The 23,291-nt window shown below is 31.7% G+C and overlaps 3 protein-coding genes across 3 annotated transcripts; 1 reads left to right on the plus strand and 2 right to left on the minus strand.

Annotated features, from left to right (window-relative positions):
* The first annotated feature begins 1,574 nt into the window (after positions 1-1,574).
* Positions 1,575-2,321, plus strand: LOC109338403 (cell wall / vacuolar inhibitor of fructosidase 1-like). Its single transcript, XM_019575635.1, has one exon. It carries the CDS (start codon positions 1,648-1,650, stop codon positions 2,209-2,211), a length of 564 nt encoding a protein of 187 aa, XP_019431180.1. The 5' UTR covers positions 1,575-1,647; the 3' UTR covers positions 2,212-2,321.
* A 1,177-nt stretch (positions 2,322-3,498) lies between these two features.
* On the minus strand, positions 3,499-8,667 carry LOC109338402 (galactokinase-like). Its single transcript, XM_019575634.1, has 13 exons — positions 8,434-8,667; positions 8,149-8,327; positions 7,759-7,805; positions 7,306-7,400; positions 7,071-7,153; positions 6,324-6,392; positions 5,915-6,100; positions 5,490-5,624; positions 5,179-5,313; positions 4,959-5,029; positions 4,244-4,321; positions 3,901-4,042; positions 3,499-3,810 (listed from the first exon to the last, which is right to left on the minus strand). Exons 1-13 carry the CDS (start codon positions 8,594-8,596, stop codon positions 3,700-3,702), a joined length of 1,494 nt encoding a protein of 497 aa, XP_019431179.1. The 5' UTR covers positions 8,597-8,667; the 3' UTR covers positions 3,499-3,699.
* Positions 8,668-17,867: 9,200 nt separating this feature from the next.
* Positions 17,868-21,164, minus strand: LOC109338397 (probable WRKY transcription factor 48). The gene is made up of 3 exons (XM_019575627.1): positions 20,464-21,164; positions 19,963-20,106; positions 17,868-19,209 (listed from the first exon to the last, which is right to left on the minus strand). Exons 1-3 carry the CDS (start codon positions 21,000-21,002, stop codon positions 18,777-18,779), a joined length of 1,116 nt encoding a protein of 371 aa, XP_019431172.1. The 5' UTR covers positions 21,003-21,164; the 3' UTR covers positions 17,868-18,776.
* Between the last annotated feature and the right edge of the window lie 2,127 nt (positions 21,165-23,291).

Below are 23,291 nucleotides of genomic sequence, written 5' to 3' on the forward strand. Positions count from 1 at the left end.
ATTATATAGGTTTGTCTATTTGTGATGCCCTTTGGTAGCAGCTGTTGGTGAGGAATACCCTTGGTTTTGCAACCTCAGGTTCATGCTTTCACCGTTTATGTCTTTTTGTGATCCCAACCACAAGAAGTGAATCACCAATACCAATATAAAATTGTAAATAATTCACAGATCCTAACTTAGTTTCCATCCTCGAATCTGACTTTTATAATATAAAATTATCTTATTCAACTAAAATAGAAAACTGTTGAAGTTAGCTTTCTTCCTCGAATCTGACTAGCTTTTATAATATATTAATATAACAATGAGATTATATTATTGAAATAAAATAGAAAACTATTGAAGTTCTGCCGTTAATTAATAGAGTAAACACTTATTTTGGTCTATGTGTCCTTGGGATGCGTAAGGCCTCCTTGGGGCGATCTCGTAAGGATTGGAAAATCTTTACCCAATCTTCAAAACGAAGCTGTTTCGGTTAGGATTTTCTTGTAATTTTGGGTTGGTTCGATTTCTTAGTTTGTTTCAGAAACTAAGAGATGAAAAAGGGATTAATGTGTTACTTATGAAAATCTTGAGGGGTGTTATTTTGTGCCTTTAGTTTTGTTATAAAAAATTGACAGAAACGACATTATTTCGATCACCAGCTAAAGATTTTCCATCGTAAAAAATCCACATATGTCCATGTGTGCAGAAAATGTGCTACACTATATATTTTGTTACTGTTAAGAGACTCACATTAACATTACTTGTTACGATTTTGAAAAATGAAGACTAAAATGATAATTTAAATTAGAAACTAATTTGGTGTATACTTAAAACACGAAGAACCAAATGGATGTTTACTCTAATTAATAAAAGGACTAAAGTTGATAATTATGAATCTTTTCAATACAATCTATTATGCCAATTATGCTTGTTAGTTAGTATGTCTTCTTCAGTGCAGGGGAGATGATTCTGTCTCCATTTTGAAAAAAACAAGATTACTCGAACACATGTAGCCATGGAGATTTTGTCTTCAATGAATGAGATCTCAATCAAGAGAAGGGTTTAATGTCGACAACATCATCTATAAAGAGCTCTTATTTGGCATCTTTCGAGAAGTAGGAAGACAACATAAGGTTTGCCTTTGATTTTTTTTTGATACTACAAAGAGTATCGCCTCACTCTTTTTGGGCAAGGAACTGTTCTTTTGGGTGTGTGATTACATCTCCCAACAAGTCGCTTCTATAAATCAAACTCTTAATTTTTTAGTCATTCCAATAATTTAGTAGAGTTTTACACCACTGGAATAACATCGTGTTGCTATAAGGTTTGCCTTTCATTGTTGTCAATAAAAATCATCTTAAACAAGATATCCGTGATATGCTACAAGGATTTAACCATAAAAGACAATGTGTAGACTTTGGAAGCCTATGGTTACAAAAAGAAAACAACATGCATGTGAGTATGTGACAATTTTATTTATATATGAAAAGACTAAAAATGTGTGCATAAGAAAAAAATTGACTAACACCGACAGAACCATTTTCCTTTTATTCAAATGGTAGCAAACAAAACTTCAATTTTTAACTCACCCAACGACCAAACAAACTAACCTTAAATAGCAGCCAAGGAATCAACATTGGTATTCATTGTTAATCACACCAAAAAATGAAGAGTACCTCAGCTTCTATGTCCTCTTTTGCACTCTATATTCTTCTATTCTCTAGTGTTCTCTTTACACCAACTCATTCCTCAGTCCTATTGAAGGATGAGGGAGATGGTGATTTGGTAGACCAAATATGCAAAAGGACACCTTTTTATGACCTATGCAGCAAGATCCTACATTCAAACCCTCTAGCCCCTAAAAGTGATCCGAAGGGTATAGCACTCATAATGGTGAATAACATTCTGGCAAATGCTACTGACACACTAAGTTACATTGAAGAGTTGATCAAGCATACCTCAGACCAACAATTGGAGCAAGACTTGGCTTTCTGTGCTGAGTCATACATTCCAGTTGTGAAGTACATTCTTCCACAAGCAGCTGAAGCCATAAGCCAAGGTAGGTTTGGTTTTGCAAGTTATAGCATAGCTGATGCTGAGAAGGAAGTGGATGCTTGCAACAAGAAATTCCCTGGCTCTACTCAATCACCCATAGGTGATAGAAATAGCATTATGCAGAAGCTGGTTGATGTAGCTTCAGCCATTGTAAACCTGTTATTAAATGGCTGATTTATTTACCCTTCTTTTGTATCTCTCTCCCTTTCTATAGCCCAATAGATAGTAGCATTTACTAGTGCTCTTATTCTTACATAAATAAATGCTTTTACATGGTTGAGTTTTGTACAAATTACTGGTGATTCCATGTACTTCTAAGCAGCTATTTATAAACCAGATGTTTTTGACAACTATTCTGGTCTCTATTATGAATCTGGTTCATCTGTAAGTCATAATTAATCATTATATTCCAATATGATTGATCTGTTTTTATTTCTTCAACATACTTGCAACAGGGTTAAACAACTTTAAATTCAAGTGAATGGTTACTAGCTACAATTCTGTTAAATTAGGCAAAGTATGGCTCATAAGACTGCAGACATGTTTGTCTAGGATTTGACTATAGACTGTGTTAGCCTTATCATGCAGATGTTACCATACCAAAGGATAATCTCATAATTATATTATCAGTGAGATTTGAGGAAGAAGAAAATTCAAGTTAGGACCAGGAAATATTAAATTGAGTTTCATCTAGAACTTTCTTTTGTTAAGGAATGAAAACTATTGTAGGTGTAGATTCCTGTCTAATTCTCTTACTATTATATGTCTTCACACAGATAGATTATATCAGTGTCACATGTGAGATCACATGGTTAGATAGCTATACCTCAACATGCATAATAGAATTTAAACTGGCATGATGTCATCGCATATGAAACTAACAAGAGCTACATGCCTTATTAGTTCTTGTCTGAATTAGTGAATTTTCTGTTTTCCATCGTTGCCCCTAGTGTATAACCTAAAATGTACAAAAGTTAGCATGGCGCCATGGCCCTACTACAATTTACAAAGAGGTTAGTTGGAGGGAGAATATACATTTTTTTAACACACTCAGCAATAGGTTAGCTTAGTTCAGGTCCCTAGACCAAAATGTCAAAGACACAAATCAAACCATCTCACTTGCATGAATATTCACCCAACCCCATCCACTTACATCCCAACTTTTTTGGTACTACCAATGGTATCTCGTTACCCTTTTGAGTAAGGACTAATCTCTTTCGGAGTGTGTGACTGCTCCTCCCAACAAGGGTCACTCCCAGAAATCGAATCTTGACCTTTTGGTCATCCTGAGAATCTAGTGGGTCCTTACACCCCTACTCCTACTCTAAGAGATCTTTAACCACTCCCAATTATAATAAATACCATAATCATATTCTGCTATTAATATAAATTTTTAAACATATAAAATTAAGTCCTAATCTTATTAGCTTCAAACATAATAAAACAATGTTTCTCCACTACAAATGGGGATTTCATTGTTGTTCAATAAAATCATTATTCCTTGATTATATTGACTAGTATATCAAAAGCAACTTAAGAAAATTAGGGTAATATTTAATTATACACCATCACAAATTGCATCTCATATTTTGTGAAGATCTTATAAAGAAGCCAAATACATAACTTTCAACCATGAAAAGGTAAGTGGGCCAAGGAAATATACTAAAACTTGAAGATGGCAGCACCACTTGATGGCTTGGAAGCAAATACATAGAGGCCAAGGTCGTTCTTCTTGATAACGCCCTTGTCTATCCTAGACTGGTAGTAACTTTCCTGAAATGTAAAAAGTACATCATTAATAACTGGTTTATTCCTAATTTCCAATGATTGAATCAAATTATTAAGTATTGAGTGATAGCACACCTTCAAATTGAGGATAAATTGTGGGACTTGGTTCTCCTTAACCAAAGCAACAGCACAACCACCCCATCCAGCTCCAGTAAGCCTTGCCCCAAGAGCACCATTATCACGACAAACATTTACGAGTTCTTCCAACTCTGGACAGCTGATTCAAAATAAAATGGAAAATATCAATTATGTGCTAAAAAAGGAAATTACATTTTACAAGAATTATTTCTCGCTCTGTTATTTATGACAGGAAAATGTAATATGATAAAAATCTCTAAGAACCGAACAATTGAGACAATGCATGCATTTTTTCCAATGATACCATATATTCTGAAAGGTTACTATTCAATGACAATACCTGCATTCATATAAAACACTGCAGCTGTAATGACTCTCGTTCATAAGATCACCAAGCTTGTTTAGAATCTCCTCGTCACTGGAAAAATATAAAGTACTTAGAATCTAAGAAACATATAGTCCACTTACAAAAGAATACAATACATGCAAACTAATAGATGAGTCCCAAGATATATTTTTTATGAAATAAAGTGACAAAACCACCTAACTTTACCCCCCAGCCCCAATCACATACTAAGAACAACTGAAGACATCAAAATGCAAATATCACTAATGATTGCAATGGCAGACCATTGGAATGAAAGCTATTAAGCCAAAAATAAAATATTAATAAATTTCAACAAGCACAATAGCACAGCCACATTTTGGTATCATTTCAATAAGCACAGCAGCACAGCCACATTTTGGTATTAGTCAAGGTTTTCATGGGGAAAGCAAATGAAATAGCGGCATGCACCTAATAAAATAGAAATGAACAAACAGATAGTTCCAAATCTCAATCATTCGTGCTGAAAATTTCTAGGGTTAAATTACACTTCAATGGCTAGTTTTTATCCTTTTAGATTTGAACTATCACATACTGAACCAATTCTTTTATGAGCTATGCAGTCCTAGATTTTAAGCAATCCAGAAATGTCTCATGAGAATTACATAAAAAGAATAAAGAGCACACGTGACAAAGTATGGCTAAGACATGATAGATCCAAAAGCCTCACTTAAGATTTGATGATACAACATCCTTGAAAGCATGTACCCTCTTGGCTTCTGAATAAACATGAGCAGCTCTCTGGAAATAAAAGGGACAAGCCATTACAACCAATGGAAATGGTTTTTGCACTGGTGAAATTCAAAAGCGGCAACCACTACACCCATAATTAACATTAACATGGTTACACAAATGGAAGTAAATTCACTGATGGAGCTTAAAAAAAGAACCTGGTGCAATTTGTATTGCTTTGCAGCTTTTATAACATCCACAAAAGCTGCATTATTGCCCAAAAATGAAGTCAGCTTTTCCCCGGTAATTTTCTCAATTTCTTCAGCTATATATGGTTCTTCTTTCAAATATTCCTGAAACAAAAGAAAATTCATTAAATGGGAAAAGCCTTAAAATCTTGATGAAGTAGGAAAAAAGTTCTAAAATTACATATTAATTGGAACAAAATGTTCTCAAAATAAAACTTAAAAAGAAATAGCATGTTTCACAATGGAAATTCTAAGGATGGCATCATACCAAGTAAAATTACCTTGACAGCAAGAACAGGATCAGATGAGTTATGGGTACCAGCAAAATATACACATAACGCTTCAACATCAGACAGTGTGCTGACTTTTGATATTGCCTCTTCAGGTTTCATTCCTAGCTTTATGCCAAGCACAATCTAGAAATTTTCACAATAGGTTTAGACATGCATACATAGACAGTAACTAGGAGTGGACTAGTTTTAAAGGGCTTTAGTAGTTGGAGGTCATAGGTTCAAATACTCTTGCTTTTATTCTCCCAAAGAAATTGAAAGACTTCACCAACATATTCGATATTTATGCATTTCTGTCCAATAAATATGAACTCTGACCAGTTATATAAAACAGGGTAAAGGACAGAGATTGAGCTCCATTAATAGTAATTAGGGAGTGGGCATGAGTAACATTAATTAGGTTAAAATGTACTTACAGAAGCCAAGCGGCATTCAACAACCCTATTGTTGTAATTTGTGGCAGCGGTAACAGCCTTCTGAGACTCTGCCAGAGAATGTGCTATCACAAAAGCTCCCCCAGCAGGAAGCTGCACATCTGTTGCATGAATTGGGTTGAAATCAATCAGCTCTGCAAACCCAGTCTTGGCCATGACAGAGATTGCCTATCAAATAAGACAAAAACAAAGGGAAAAGAAGAAGCAAAATGTTAGAATGTCCCAAAAAGAGTAACACGATACTCAATAAGCAGGAAGCTTTAATGCAGTAGTGATGCAAGTAACTCCATAGAGAGATGATTAGAAAGAAATGACCATATTTGAAAAGGTAATTAGGACACATTCAAATTAAGATTAGAATAGAACATATATGTACTGAAAGATGAACAACCTGATCCATCCCACCAGATTGTGTCCCGATATGTCTTTCACAATCACATGTAACTTGTGCAATTTCTTTCTGTCAACAGTATATGATAATGTATGTTAGAAATATAATAAAAAGGTAAATATTAGAAGGACAATAAAATATTTTCCAAAACAAACAAATGCTTTCGGTAAAGCACTGCGGTGATATGTCCATCTAAAGGGTATGATGTCACAATGTATCTCAGATAATAGGTAGTCTACAAGCAAAGGTTAAGAATAAATTATTGCATAAAACTATTAAACTTAAGCAGTTAGCTTGTTCAGGTAACAATAATAAAATTTGACACAAAAATATGTAAGTAGAACATGAAGATATACAAAACATTAATTTTGATGCCAATAGTTTGAAATAGGGATTAGGACTAGATCTGATCTTTCAAGGGTGAACACGTGAAATTCTAGATACACAATCATCTCAGTAGTGACACTGATATCAAGTTTTGACATACTTTTGAATTAACCCACACCTAATTTTTTTCTTTTGTTACCTGAACAACACAAAATTTCAGTTATATTCTGCAGTCATATGAATAATTTCTATAAAAAATAAAATCTTACTGGATAACACAAATAATTTACAATTAGAACAGTTCAGCAAGCAATAATGTTACTTAGATTCAACTGATTTATAGGTGATAACCCAAAAGGCAAAAACTGAGTTCCCTGTAAAAGCTCAAACTAGTATATTATTCCAGCACAAAGGGCAGACCTTAGGAAAGTTCACATCAAAAGCAGCCATAATAGCAATTGTGGAAGAGCAAACAAATGCTGCAGAGCTTGATAGTCCGGAACCTGTAAAGAAAATAATATCATCATTTAATTCAGCTTCTTTAACAAACAAAGACATGAATCCAGCATCTCTAATAAAGTGACGAAGATAACATTCAGAGATAAATTTGGATATGCTTAGTGGCACCATTCTAATTAAAAGCCAATGAACACACCTGTTGGCACTATTCCATCAACAACAACATCAAGTCCAACTGGTTTACCCACATCCACTCCTTTCAATTTTGCGTAGTCATAGAAACCTTTATACCTACAGTAACCTCATTATTGGTTAATAATAATGAATTAATCAACAGTGCTACAATTTTTATTTGTTCACCAAAAGAGGTAATCATTAATTCACAGCCATAGCAGATCCAGTCCAAAAATAGGTAATATATCATTTATCTAACTTCACATTTCACAACCACATTTTTTCTATAATTTACATTGACAAGTAACTAGCATGCACATTCCGAGAATCGGAGTCTAGGAATCATGGTTCAAATGTTATACAATCTGCACCAATTTGAAGTGTTAATGACATCAACCAATGTTAGCAATTACACCTTGAAAACAGCACAACAAGAGGGAATATGGAGACCCAGAGAAATATGAAATGAACTCACCCACAAACAAAATAATGGCCCCATTTGTGATTCTTCAAGTCAAGTTCCTGCATGAAAACCAAAGCAGCCTTATATTAACAAAACAACCACATATATTCTCATACTACCTTTTAACATCTGATTTCGCCTATATTGAAAGATTAACATGCCATTCATTGATCACAACGAACCTATTAAACAACTCCAATACATGTGATTAACCACGAATTTAAATAGCATTAAATAAATATAAAAAATGGAGTAAAAAAATTATTGTGATGATAAGTTTTGCTAACAAAACAGACCAATATTTTTATAAACAATTTTCATTATTGTTCAACAACCGAATCGGCTACATGGATCGAATAACAACTTAAAGCTAAGTAATAAATCATGTTTTTGAGGATGAACCTGGTTAGGATCAGCGGGATAAGTACACAAGGGGTATTTTTCATCATTAACATTAGCAATCCTGAGAACATTTTCAGATTCATTTTTGCGAATCGCGATAATAGTATCTTGGCGAATTGCCATAGGCAGAACCGAATAACCTTCATAATCAATGTGCTCCCCGATCAAGTTCACTCTCCCTGCAATACAAAATCAAACAGACAAATACAAATTCATATACAATCCAAAATCCAATGCATGCACACATAGTGATTATATGAAAATGATGAGAGAGAAAGAGAGAACCAGGGGAGCGAGCGAAGAGTTGAGGAGTTTGGCCAAAGAATTGGAGAAACTTGGATTTCAAAGTATTGAAACGAAGCTGAGCTTCTTCGAGTTGAGAATCATCGCCATAGACAGGTTCAAGCTTGTTGTAAATCGGAATCGGAAGCTCTTCGTTCTTCGCCATTTCTGATTTCAAAAGCTGAAACTCGAAAACGGGGTTAGGGGGTTTTTCTATTTTAATTTAAGTTAATTAATTAAGTTTTGATTTTACTTTTAATGTTTTTATGGATAAGGATGTCACCGTCACGCTGATGATGATAATAACGACCCATCAGTTACAACAAATCAGGACAGCTCAATTCTCACGTACCAATTTATATAACAGAGAAAACATTGATATAACTATCAGTTTCATTTTGTTTTTACTTTTTACATTTCTTAATTTCTATAAAAATAAATAATATAATCTTAGGTGATGATAATCACTATTCTTATCTATTATAATGAAGATAACACATTATAATATAAAGTATATTCAATATAAAAAAATTATAACGGAAAATACAAATAATACAAAAAATATTCTTATTTTTTAAAATCAAATATATAAAAATTGAATATTTACTCATTACAATAAGAATGAAATAGACTATAAAAATATCCTAAATTTTATATCTTTTGCAAATAGACACTACAAACTATTTTTATTTTCTAATTAACCATTAAACTTTATATGTAATTAAAATAATAAAAGTGTATGTATATAACAAAAAAAAATAAGGTTATGTTTGGTGTAGTTTATGATTGAAAGTGGAAGGAAAGAAAAGTAGTAGAAAATGAGATGATAATTTTGTTATTTGATATGATTGAAAATGGAAGAAAAATGAGAGGAAAGAAAATACACATTTATACATTGATTTAATATGTATACACTGACAATATGATTTTTTTACACTATCAGCAAATCATTCATCATTAATATATTAATCATTATTGCTCAAACAAAAGTAATACAAATCAATGATGAATGAGGTGATGACAGAGTAAAAAGTTTTACATTGTCACAGTGCACATATTTTAAACTTTTTATACATAGTGCATTGAAAATGACATAAGGCTCATCATTATTTATATATAATTACATAGTATATCTAATTTTTAAATTACAGATTATATAATTAAATAATTTATTTTTAATAATATTAATTAATATTTTTTAATTAACATATAAACAACTAAGTTTATGATAACAATATTTATTTGTAAAATTCAATGAAAATACATCTTCTTCTCACCTATGTGTCTAAAAGAAAATTTAATTCATATTTGATAATCGCGTTTATATTTTTAATCATCTCATATCCACATATTTATGTTTGGTCTTTCTAATTTATTTATTATTTGTCACTTGTTAGTAATTTTAAGTAATTATATTTTTTTTCTTTTCACTTCATCATACATAATTACTATTTATTTGTGAGCTCAAACAAAAAAATGAAATTAAGTAAACTAATTTCACATAAAAATAAATATAGACAAAGAAATTTAATATATTGTATTTATATTCACCTATATTGTTGTTTTTTCAATTTTCTTCCTTCATTTTCTTCTCAAACTAGGGAGAAACTTTTTTGTGGGATCCACACATATATTTCCCCTCCCTATTTAATGTTGGAACCAAGGGTGGAAAATAATATTTTCCATCACTTTTTTTCTTTCTCCTTGTTTTTTATGGAACCAAACATAATGTACAAGTGTCTAATGATAAACATAACAATGTATAATCTTAAAAAAATTCCTCTTTCTTTTAGAGTTTATTTTTGGCTTGAGTTTTTTTACCAGAAAGGAGAGGTAGACATATATTCTGAAAGTGATTAATTCCTTACCAAAATGGTAAATAAATACCTACAAAAAAAATGGAATAATACACTCTTTAGAATACAAGATATTTCCCAATATAATACTTTAGAATTTTCTCATAACAATATTTTATGATTGTCAAACATTCATTTTCACTACCAAAATTTAACTAACACAGAAACCATGGGAAATGACAAGACATGAGCATCTAGAATAGAGAACAATATTTTTACTATTATTTTAGTCTCACACATTATTTTACAATTTATTATAATTTCCTATAAAATAAGAACAAATATCTACTTTTTTCCCACAATAACAAACATTATTTTTATTCTTATTTGGGTCTCATAACCTACCCTAAACCTTTATATTTTATAATAAATATAGCAAAATATTAAAAATAATTACTTATTTATTAATAAATTAAAAATTGTCATAATTTGTTTTAAATATTAGAAATCAATTATAAATAAAAAAATATAATTTTGTTGTTGACACACATGTAATTGGTGGAATTTTCTTTCAAAGAAGACAAATAGGGGTTCTTCGATTTTTTTTTTCATTTTCGTTTATGCAAAATTTAATTTTTTGTAATTATTCTAGATGTTTTGATACTTTTGGATATGTTTGTGTTTGTATTTATTTCTAGATTATATATTTTATCTCCTAACAATGAGTGTTCTTATTTAGTCACTTTATTTTTATTTAAGAACAAAAACACAAATAACACAGTTAACAACCTTCAAAACAATATGTGATGCTCTAAGTACACAATGGGCTGAGCAGTCTATAAACTAATCATACATTAATTACATCAGCTTCAAAGTTTTTCGGTGGGGACCATAAAGGGATGATTGTAAATTAGTATCAGTATCACAATAGTTTATGCACAAGTCTTCACCCATTTTAGATTCCTTCATTATTATAATGTAAAGTTGCAACATTTATATATTTGCATGAGTAGCAATTTAGCACTTCTTCAGCAAGAGCAAGCTAGAAGTCTACAACCAACATCCAAATGGTAATTCTTACTCTAATGAATCTTTATTTTGCATCACTACCTTGACCACCTAATTGCCTCAATAGTAGTCTCCTAAAATACCACATTCGTTATGAGCCACAGTAGTCTCCTAAAGTACCCTCCCTCAATAATGTTGCAGGTAGTAGTAAATTCAGGATGGGATAATATTGCAGCCAATTTGACGTTGTTCCTTTTGGGAGGAAGTAATGGATATTTGATATTTCAGTAGAGGAATGATAATGAAAAACATTTTGTTATTTTAAATATAGAATATCTATGGCCTTTATTTATTGAGTTTGGGTTGGGAGTTGAAACTTGAAAGGAGGTGGACTTCTGAATTGTCTTGGCTATGAATGTTGAATACGGTTGGTGAGGCTATGTTTCATCCTAGTGTTGTTTTTATCATATCAGTGCTCTCATAACTGTTATCTTTTTTTTTTACCTGCAGGAGTTTGAGCTTGAGCAGCACATCGAGATGTTGCAGCTTTTTTTAAATGGCTATAAAATGGAATCTCTAATTTGATGCTCAAAGGTAGGGCATCACCACCTTCATTTTGACCCACATGTTGTAACGGTTTATTTGCATTCATGAGTTACAATTTTTAATATGTGTCACAATTTCATTAGATTGAGACATAATTGGACATATGGGCATTTATTATTATTTGATGTGTCATTGCTAGCAGTAATGGAGTCTTTCGTTCCCATTTCCACTTTCCAAAGTGGACCACCATCCTGACTGTAATATATGCTTCATGATAATCAGAATAATTGTGGAAAAATTTATGAATTGCAATAAGGACATGAAAAAAAATAACAAATGACAAACCAGAAAAACTGAATCTCTAGCAACAGTATCCAGTATATAGCACAAGAAACAGTTTGTGGACAAACAAGTTCTAGTTCAGATTTGATAGCATCTATCTATTGTTAGAAATTATAAATTTCTAATTAAGGTGAGTATAATATATTTGATACAACTATATCAGCTATTTATTTTTGGGTTTACATTATAAGTGATCTAATTACTGACACCCCTTAGATTTCTAAAATGTTATAACGGATATGGGATAATGAGAACCTTGTAAGTTAACACATCAGGAAGGTTATGGTCCCCAATACACCAAATCAAATTTAGTTTTCTCCTCTCCCCATCAGAGTGAAAACGCAAGTCCCAAGAGGAATCAGGGATTTGGTTGAGGAAGACCACCATACCACAAAACCTCTTTCAGAAACGTGGATGAAAGGAGCACATCCAGAAATATGGATTCGGGTATGACACTACAGCCTTTGATTCATATATGTACGTGAGAATCATGAAATTCAAGATTCTAGGTATTTCACCAATCATTAAGGAATTTCTAACATCTATTACTTATAACCCTGTGAGTGAATTCAAGTTTGGACCTGCAATTTTCTCACCAACAAAGTCTTGTGTGTCATCCAGCAAGACTGAAGCATCACAACCCAGCAAAGCCCACAAAACATTATACAGTTCATGAGATTTATAAAACAAAAGGTAATATCAGACAAAGATTAAGAATGTCTTGCATTGACAAAGCAATCATGAAAATGTAGCCATTCTAGAGTCATGAAATATGGCTTGTTCCACCCTAGAGCAGATTATGGCCTCTACTTCTGAGCAAGTGAGTTGGTATATGTCACTGTCTAATGGACAGGCACTATCACCATACCTTTCATTCAAGGTAGCTGCAAAAGCTGATGGGAGCTTGAGTATAATACGAACTGCATGTCCATTAGGAACAGTAAGACTTCAGTGATACTCTATTCTGATCTAAATGATATTGAATTCGCATGCAAACGTGCTCTTCTATATATAGCAAATTACTGGTTCATGAAACGTGATCAAATTCTTTTTGAGTATTGTTTTTAGGTTCCATTTTCTACTCCGGGAACCAAAGTTGGGAGTGAAGTGAGTTAGCTTTACCCTTCTAGTGGTCCAAGATTAAAATTTAAGCTCTTTGGGAGAGACTAAGAGTGAGGAATCGGGCCATGCATATATATGGCTGCTAAATTGTAATTAATTTTAGTCTTGTCTTCTTCGAAGCCGTTTATTTTTCTCTTTTTCATTTTTCATGTCAAAATGGGGTCCAAAGCATCAGTAATTTGTTTTGCCAAACATAAAGTATAGCAAATGAGAATTAGAGAAAATTAAAGGGTACCAGTTAACTCTCGGTTGCCATTTCCTTTTTCTATTTTTCTGTAATATATTCAACTGAGTTATATAACAAAAAAATCATCAGTACTTTAGTCACTCTTTTTTTATAGGCAAATTTAGCCACTCTTAATATGCCTTAAACAATTTATGATTTATAACCAAACTATGATCTTTTAGTTAAAGACTTCTAACTTCAAATGTTCAATGGGTGGCTGGCACAAATATATCATAATAATGACTCAATTATCCGTGTTTGTCGAATTTCTTGCTAGGAATTTTGATACGTATCAGTTTTGTTTTACTTTTTGGGCTTTTGGTTTCAAATGATTATATGAAGTGACTATGAAGATTGAAAAGTTGAAGAAATTTCCATTAAGAAGTTAACATCTTGGTTGTTACATTATTGCTACACAAGGCTTTTATCCGACATATATATTCCTATACATGCAAACCAAGCAAAGAATAAATAAATAGTTGAAGGCACCCATGTTTTCTATCAATTTTGAAATTATTCTTAACGAGCTAGTGTCATATTTAATCAAAGACAGGTCTAGCTATAAATATCATAAATCTTGTTAAAGTCATCTAAGCATATATATAATATATTTATATATATGGTTAATAGTAAGATTCAGATTTCATTTTGTTTTCACAGCACACGAGAGGGTTTTTTCTATTTTCTAAACATTGGCTTTAAGGGCTGATGATAAAAAAATTGAAGAAGGAAAATAAATCATTACAATTAAAAAAAAAAAGATAAGTACTTAATAGTTAATACATTGAGAAGTAATAGATTTATATTTTTTATTTTCTTTTTCAGCCTCTTATTCTCAACATTTACCAATAATGATAACAAAACCATTGTTAATGAGCTTAAATGTATTTTTGAGGATAACAATCCTATTTATGTTGGATATGATTAAACAAGTCTCTTCATATGAATATTTAACCCAACAATTTAGAGCACTCCCTTTTTGTTAAATATAAAAAGAATGGTGTAAAACTCGAGCCGGATGTCAAATCGGTAGAGATATTCCAAATTAGGTTTAAACGGTTAAATCGTTCGGTCTGATTGTATAATTTTATACATAATTAATAATTTTTATTTATAAATATATAGTTATATATAAATGTAAAACTTTATATAATTAATAATTATGTATAATTATATTGAAGTAATAACATCTTCATCTTTTTTGGATGGTAGTAAAACAAAATATTAGAGCAGTGTTCCATTTTTTAAGTGAATCGTTCGGTTAACTTCCCGGGTTAATTCAGTTTAAACAGGTTTAACATGGTCGGACTATAATTGCTCCGGTTCAAAATGGTTCAACTCTCATTTGATTAAAACTATAAAACATAGTCGTTTTCAAGTCCGATCAGCGATCAAACCGGTCAAACCGTCCCATCAGGTTCTCCATAAGACTAATCCATTGTTTCTAAGCAAATTATGTGTTGTAGGTGTGGTGGCCTTTTAGTGGATAAATATTGATGAGTAACTATCTATAGTTAGATTAGAAGAAATGAAGATATAATGTGTGAGACCATGTTCTAAATCATGTCACCACTAATAAAAACACGCAATTTCAATTAAAAATTAAATATTTATTATTTTTTTATTTTTAGTTCAACATTATTAATATTGGATATGGTTTGGGACAACGGAAGGATTAGAAGGTCATATCGTAGAGCTGTCAAAACGGGCAGGTCTGGTTGGGTCGGTCCGCCAAAGCCCGAAAATTTATAGGGCTTGGGTATCATTTTAGGTACTTTTTATTAAATCCGAGCTTTTTAGCCCGGACCAATCGAGCTATTATAAATCCAGGCTCGGGCCGGGCTTATCCGGCGGGTTCGGGCTACCCGTTTTACTTATATGTTTTAATCTTTTTTTGAGACTTTTGGCTTGGTAATAAGCACTAAATGAAAATTTACAAAACAACTTATAATAAAAAAAAATAGATAATAAGTATTACGTTATTATGTATTTAATTAGATTTAACTTTACCACAAAAATATAAAAAGGAAATAATATTTATAACAAAACTAAAATCAACATAAATTGTTTATCATAGAGAACTTCACACAAATTTAATATAATAGTTCACAATGAAAGTGTTGATAAAGAACATATAAAAGATAATATTTTTATTAGTATCAAATGTTCATATATATATATATATATATATATTAAAGTGAAGTTACAAATTATATTGTGTGTTAGAGAGTGAGAGTCCAATAGAAATGAGAGATTTCATAACAGAGTTATGTTAAAAATCATACATGTGGACCTAACATCACGTCTTTAACTCAAACACAATACATTAGATCTATAAGTTTGGTTGCATTTTGCATAACAAATATGTTAATAAAAGTTATATGATACATATTTTTTGAATAGATTAAATATGTTAAAAAAATTAGTTTTTAGTTTATGCGGGCCGGCCCGCCATAACCCGTAATCCGCTTAGGGCGGGTTTGGGCTACCATTTGATATGCATAAATTGTATTTGGACTTTTTAGTCTGGTTCGGCTTAACCCAAACCTGATGTGGGCTGACCTGAACTTGTCCGAGTAGTCCATTTTGACACCTCTAATTTCCCGCAATTAGATAAATAAAGTTTGATAGCTAGAAAGTTTGGGAATATCAGAAAAGTCGTATTCCACAATATATATTTTCTTCATTGCTTCAGGAGAAGAATATTCATTCACCTGCAGCATTGTGAAAAAAATGCTTAAAGCTTAATCACATTGAATTTGTGATCATTTTTGTAAAAGTGTTTTTGTTCTATTGACTTCTTCCTAACAAGTGTGTTCATACATACTACTACTTGCAAACCTTTCCATTTTAGCAGTTACTTACTGTATATATATATATCATAATGTCATGTGATCATGCCAATTTGTACAATGAAGTGATATAATTCATAGCCTTGTCTTCCTCTAATGAAATGTCTGTTGAGTTTTAGATGATAAGTAAGAGGAAAAAAAGACTCCATCCCTTTATGAGATAGTCCGAAAGTAATAAAATCCTTTATGTGGTTCCAAATCTCATCAAAGCAAGAAAATCTACTCACTTTATAGGAAGGGTTAAAGGAATCGTACACCAGGAAATACAATCACCAATATCCAAAGTATATATTTTCTCCACACACTGTCTATCTAAACTATATATTCTCCACATATTCCTAGCAAGTTTAAGACTATGTTACATTATGAATTCACTGAAGTTCAAACATCTCTTGAGTTAATTGAAAATTCATAAAAATGAAGAGCATTAATCCCCAAGTATTTTGTCGCCTATACCCTAAATCAGAAACAACTTAATCTCTTTTTTTTGTACAAACAACTTAATCTTTAGTGGTACCAAGTATCGGAAACTAAAACCGTTAAAACTACTATTTACAATCGTAAGCACAATTAATATTTAAAAGAACGAAGTAATATTAAGTCTTAACAACGAAGAATTTGACACTAAAACCTTTGCCATCATACCAAATTTTTCTAATGTCTTTATGGGTACAATATATTAGAATTACTATATCCAAGCCTTTTTTTCAACTGAAAAGACGTTCAGTTCAATATAATATTTTCAAACTGAACACATTTTGAACCTATTGCAATAATTGGATCGGAATTCAAATCTCTACAATTTCTTCACTAATTTGAATTTGAAACGGTAAAGAAAATTAGATGACCCAACATAAGTTCATTGCTCATATGTATTTATTTTATAAAGTACATAGTTTCTTTTATAGTTACAAGCACTTTATGTTATTGAAGTATTGAAATAATCTTCTTCAAAGATTAAAAAATGTAGATATCGGAATATATTAGAAAACAAATTAACTATCTTGTACTTGAATTCAATTATGTTGTGATTGTTGTTGGTTCATTCCTATTTTTATGGTGTACATTGTTGTAGGAGAAACTAGTTAGAATTTATGGTATTAGTATTAGTATTCCTTTCTTCACAATATTTTTCACTAAGCGACTAAGCTGCATAGTTGTAGTTTCTCAGCCACTGATTCAGATGATAATTATAAGATATTAAAAAAAATAATTCTTCCATACATACCTCACACAAACTAAACGTATAGCTTTTATTTTAGTGGCAATAAAAATACATCACAAATTAAACTAAACTAAATTTTTATTGTCATATATAGGATAGATACAAAGCAATTACACTAGCCGCAACTTTCAATTGCCATCATCTAATCAGATGCTATAGCTGTACGATTATCCAGCATGTAGCCATGTAATAAAAACTAATTTTCTTCACATATTACAATTTCTCATCAAATATTGGACTCTTCGATATTGGAAAAGATCTGAATTTTTGTTGATGGCTTCTATCACTAATTAAACAACTTCTCTATCCTAGGGCATGAGAACCATATTTTATATTTCACAATACTTTTCACTCTTATCTAACATCATCTATATCTTATCATGAACAAGAAATGAACCATGCTCTACATATTTCCTTCTTAGGAAACACACATCATCATTGAATGGCTGAATCCCATCTTTGTATGTAGCTTATAGGGGAAGATGATGAGAATAACCATCATCATACAAAAAGCTAGTATATGGTACTACTACTGCTCAAGTAATAATTTTGCACCTTTTTCCATACCTCATCATCCATTGTGTCAGGTCATGGGGCAATCATAACACTCCATTGAAACAAAGTTTTCAGATTTCTTCTTAAACCTTCTCTCATGAACTTACACAGACATATATGTATATTACATTCCCCTTAAAGTCTCTGACATAAGTATCTGAGTTTCACAAAGATGGAGCAAGCTACAAGGGTTCACCACATGCAAGTAACTCCACAAATTAAGGGAAAAACCCTAAACCTAAAAATATTGGGTTTTCCACCAACATGAATTGAAGAATATATAGTTCTATTTCAACAAAAAGACGAATATGGGAAGGACTGAAGGAGAATCATGCAAGTGAATTACAAGAGAAGGAGAAATGATGATTAATAAGGGGGGAAATGGTTGTTCTTCTAATAAACAAATCTCAAGTTACAAAGAATAACCCAAAGAATGAAATAAGGAAAAAAGTTAAGACTAGAAAAAACAGAATATAAATTAAGCTCCTTCATAAAAAAGGCCAGTTCATTTTAAAAGAGAGCCTCCATTCCAAAAAGTTTCATAACATAAGTTAGAAAACGTTACATAGCAAGCCAATAATTAAGCAAATACAAATAATTTAACAGCATTAATATTGTGTATATATATATTAATTATAGACACAATATGAATAAATTATCACCTAGCTAGGTAGCTACTCATCTTCTTCCTTCTTCTCCTTCCTCATCTGCGTTGGCACAATGTCCTGAAGAAGACCATTGTCCCTTAAAAACGTTGTTCTAGATGGTACAAAACCTTGATGATGATTCTCTTGATCTTGGAATAAGGCACTAAACGACGACGAATTAGCAAATTCACTAGTAGAGTTCAAAGGTGGGGTGGTGGAATCATATGATAAAGCTTGATGAAACTGTTGTTGATGATGATGTGGAAGAACAAAATGGTGATGAGAACCAAGAACACCACTATTACGGTATTGCATGAAACCGAGTGAAGCACGTGACGTTGCGGGACAAGGATGAGTGTGTTGGCCTTCATAGGTTGTGACTACGATGGTTGGGTCGTCGGAGGAGCGCTCCACCCGCTTCTTTACACCGCAACCCGCGGTGGTGCAACGATAATAGCTCCTGTTATGGCCATTTGAAAGGTAACAAAAAAATTAATCACTAAGGAAGAGAGCTGGGTTTTAAGTTTGGGTGTATAAGTGGGATGGGATCGCATGTACGTGACCCGTGTCTTATTTCATATATTAAGTCAATTATATATTTATACATGGATAAAATAAAAAAATTAAAAGCAAAAAGTAATAAAATTGAACACTCTAATTGGTTTAGGATATGGGATGAGATATTGTTTGGAATAGTTGATCTCCATCACTATAGGTGGAACAGAGACCCTCGGTCCAAAAACTTCATCTTCTCTATCTAATAAATGCACATCTAGTAATATAATTTTGTTTTATATTTTTTCTATTTAATAGAATGATACACTTTAATTAATTTGTGACACTGAATGATACAAGAACCCGAGAAATAGATCTTCTTTCCTATAATTGATATCCCATACAGATATGTGAATGTTTTTAAGAGTCTAGGAAAACATATAACAAAGTTTTGGAGTCGATCACCAAAAACATAGGGCAATAGCAATTATGACAACATGGACCATCAATGTTTATAATTATCTTAAATGTCAAAATTTTCTAGTTTTTCAGAACTCCTATTTAAGAACTCGAGAAAGGGAATAAAACTAAATTTTTTATAAGCAAAATAATTAAATAAAAAGGTAGAAATGGTGCTAACCCAAATTACAAAGATTAAATCTATATGATTATCGTTACACGAATGAGTAAAATGAGTAATATTGAAAGGTGAAGGTACCTTGGATAAGGGCTGTTTTTCACAGCTTTTTGGCCATATTTGCGCCACCTGTAACCGTCGTCTAATTGATCCACTTCACTCTTTGTCATGAAAGCAAATCTTGGCTCTCTTTGCTTCTTTTGGTTCTTCTTTTTTGGTTTCAGCCTATTTGTAACATTCACAGAGATTAGATTTCATTTCGTACAAAACCAATTAATAAATAAAGTTTTCTCTCCTTCACTTTTTTTAATCAAATAAAAACAATGGTTATAAAAAATTATGACACTGACGAGGAAGGAAAAAACACAAAAACTGTTATCACTCCTCTCTGTTTTTTTTAATAAGAGAAAATTTATTTTATTTGATGTAATAAAAAAAGGAAAAGTTTATGATTGATCATGTTTCATATCTCGAATTAATAACAATAAAATAAAATAAAAAATAAAAAATATTTAATTTTTTAATTAATACTCTCGGTGGGAGAAAGGATTTGAGACATGTTTTATGACTACACAAACTCACTGATTCTTAGTCTTGTCTTGTTGATCATAGTCATCTCCTCTGCTTCCATAACCATCTTCATCCTCTGCTTCATCTTCCTCATTCTCTGCTTTACCACTCAGAAGTTCATTAATATTGCTGATTGTGGCGGCTGCGGCGGTGGCAGCTTCATTCGAAGAGGACGAAATTGAAGTCGAGTTTGGTGACGCCGGAGTGTTCAGCACCTCAGAGCCATCGGCCGGCGATGGAAGAGGGTGGTGATAGTTTTCAATTTGGGTAGTAGTGGTTGTGTTAGTGGTGGCGACGCAATCGAATAAAAAAGGATTGTAATCATGAACAGCGAGCAAGTCCATGAAACCAGAACCAAACGATGAAGAAGAAACTTTTTGATCACATGATATTGATGATGGTGCTAATGGCATAATATCAAAGATGCTTGTGTTAGATGAGAAAGGGAAAATGAAATTGTTGTTGTTCATGTTTGGAATCTCATCAGAAAATGTTGATGCAACTGAATTAGCCATAGTGTTGGGTTCTGCTTTCTCTCTCTTCTCTTTCATTGCTTTCAATTCATCATAGCTTCTAATATATCTTTTACAAAATCCTTCTTTTTTATTTTTTATTGTGAAATCTCTAACTCCAAAAAGTTGTTCTCTTTTAATTTTACTTTTTAGTCTACATTGTCACCAAGGAAGAAGATATAAAGTGAGGGTGATAGGGGGAGTTTGGTAATTTCAATTCTTTACAGAAAAATGTCATTTCATACTTAAATCCCAATCCTATTTGTAATTCATTGGTTTTTTTAAATAATTTTGTCTAAGTTAAATAATTGTTCATTGATAAATAAAGCTCCACATAATTTAAAAACACTTAGTATATGTGATTAATGATATTTGTGGAGCTCACAAAAATAATTACTCTAAGAATAATAGGATCTCTCCTTTACTAATTATAATTTTCCAACATGCCAATTTTTAATCATCAACTAGAGAATATATTGATAGACATTAAAAATTTAATATGTTTTGAAAATAGATTAATATATGGAAAAATTAATTCTAATATTTATTTCAAAAATTATATCTACAACTTATTTCATAAATTCATTTATTACCTTTTTAGTTTAGAAGTTACTTGAAAATAATAGTTTCTTCAGTGAGTCTTTTCTCTTAAATTGATTTCTCAATTAGACATTTTTAATGTTGAAAAATCGGTTTGAATATTTGAATACCGACTCTTCAACGTTAAGAACATGTTTAATTTAAAAATAAATTTCTCTAAACCAATTTCTTAGTGTTGAAAATAAAGGTCAATTTAGGAAGTCTATTTCCTCCAAATAGATTTCTCAACTAAAAGGGGGGGAGAAATAAGCATTATTGGGAAAATTTTCCCAAAATATAACTTCACTTTCTAAAATATAATATAAAATGAATTGGGATTAATGTGTGAAAGGACTTTTGGTTGGGGTTGGGAATTTGGATAACAGGTTGGCTTAGAGAGGTTTCCCATCACCATAGTAGTTAGTGACTGGTGACTTACATCTGGCGGTTTCGGATATTTATTGCACTACAGGACCGAAGGTGGGACCAACACTGTTTCACGCGTATATTTGACTGGTAACCGGTTCGAGTGTGAACGGGGGTGTTAACACGTGGGTCGTAAGTTGTAACTAAGTACTAAAAGGGCTTAAAGCTCTGTTCTGGTGCATGTTATGTTCATGGTCCTGCTCCCCTCTTGCGTTGTTTTCTGTTTCCTTTTGCTGCAATTCCTTTTTATGATTCCAAATTCACACTTGAATTTACTGTTAATTCTATATGTTAATATCTATGCTATCGGTATAAAAATTTATACATAATCAGTATATTATTTATTATTTGTTTATATTACTTATATTTAAAAGTCAATAATAATTAAATATGAATGAGGAATGATATGATAATTCTTACATAATACATATATCTTTTTCTCTTATTTTTACTTAGTATGTGTCCTTTTGTCACTGAACTTTCATTTATATATTTGTTAATCTATTCATATAGCATTTGCTAATGGCGATTGATTGCAAAAAACATGGTTTAGCATGTAATTTTGAAGGATAAAACCATTTTGTTAATTTTTTTTGTTTCCCACCAGTATTCTCACGCTGGAGGCAATCCGAGTCGGGAATATCCACAGGTATGTGGGGCTAATTCTTCCAGCAGATATTTTTCATTTACAAAACTCAAACCCGAGACATTGTTTAAGGGAAATCAAACATGTATCACTTGAACCAACATCCGTTGGTCCCATTTTGTTAATTTATTCACACATAATATAGGACTTTGGATCTTTGAATTATTGAATATATAAATAGTTTCAGTTTGTGCATGTAAACATGTCCATCTAAGGGCATAAATTGACCAAAGAGAATATAGTTGTTAAACCTAAATTCACTAAAGAGCAAACTTGTTAAAGAAATGTTGCCAGAATTTTCACTTTCTTGGCTCAAGTGAAGGATTGCAAAGGATAGTAAAATCTTAAAAAACAATTACCAAAGGGTCAAAGCTAGTTAAAGATTATAGTTTGTATGTTATCTATGAGTATATTTCACGTTGGAAAGTGGAAACTTTTCATAACTATCTCTATTCTCTATCACAATAAATGAAAAATCCAAAACCTACATAAAATTTTGGTTTCATGCTCATTGAAATAATTAAAACTAGTAGACCAACAAGATATTGGTCTAGTAGTGTAAGATCATACTAGATCTCATGATAAATAAAATGTTATGAGATTGATTCTTGAAAATAGCATTTGTTGAAAGAGACAACTACGAAACCTAAAAAAGATTAATTATTTAACAAAAAAAA

Source organism: Lupinus angustifolius, unplaced genomic scaffold (genome assembly GCF_001865875.1).
Source record: "Lupinus angustifolius cultivar Tanjil unplaced genomic scaffold, LupAngTanjil_v1.0 Scaffold_24_4, whole genome shotgun sequence".
NCBI lineage: Eukaryota > Viridiplantae > Streptophyta > Magnoliopsida > Fabales > Fabaceae > Lupinus > Lupinus angustifolius.

Coding starts and splice junctions, on each gene's coding strand:
- LOC109338403 (XM_019575635.1), top strand. CDS start 1,648: ATGAAGAGTACCTCAGCTTCTATGTCCTCTTTTGCACTCTATATTCTT.
- LOC109338402 (XM_019575634.1), bottom strand. CDS start 8,596: ATGGCGAAGAACGAAGAGCTTCCGATTCCGATTTACAACAAGCTTGAA. Junction 7,806..8,148: donor ATCCCGCTGATCCTAACCAG/GTTCATCCTCAA, acceptor GTTTTCATGCAG/GAACTTGACTTGAAGAATCA. Junction 6,101..6,323: donor AATCTGGTGGGATGGATCAG/GTTGTTCATCTT, acceptor CTTATTTGATAG/GCAATCTCTGTCATGGCCAA.
- LOC109338397 (XM_019575627.1), bottom strand. CDS start 21,002: ATGAAAGAGAAGAGAGAGAAAGCAGAACCCAACACTATGGCTAATTCA. Junction 20,107..20,463: donor CAAGACAAGACTAAGAATCA/GTGAGTTTGTGT, acceptor TGTTACAAATAG/GCTGAAACCAAAAAAGAAGA. Junction 19,210..19,962: donor AAAAACAGCCCTTATCCAAG/GTACCTTCACCT, acceptor TGGCCATAACAG/GAGCTATTATCGTTGCACCA.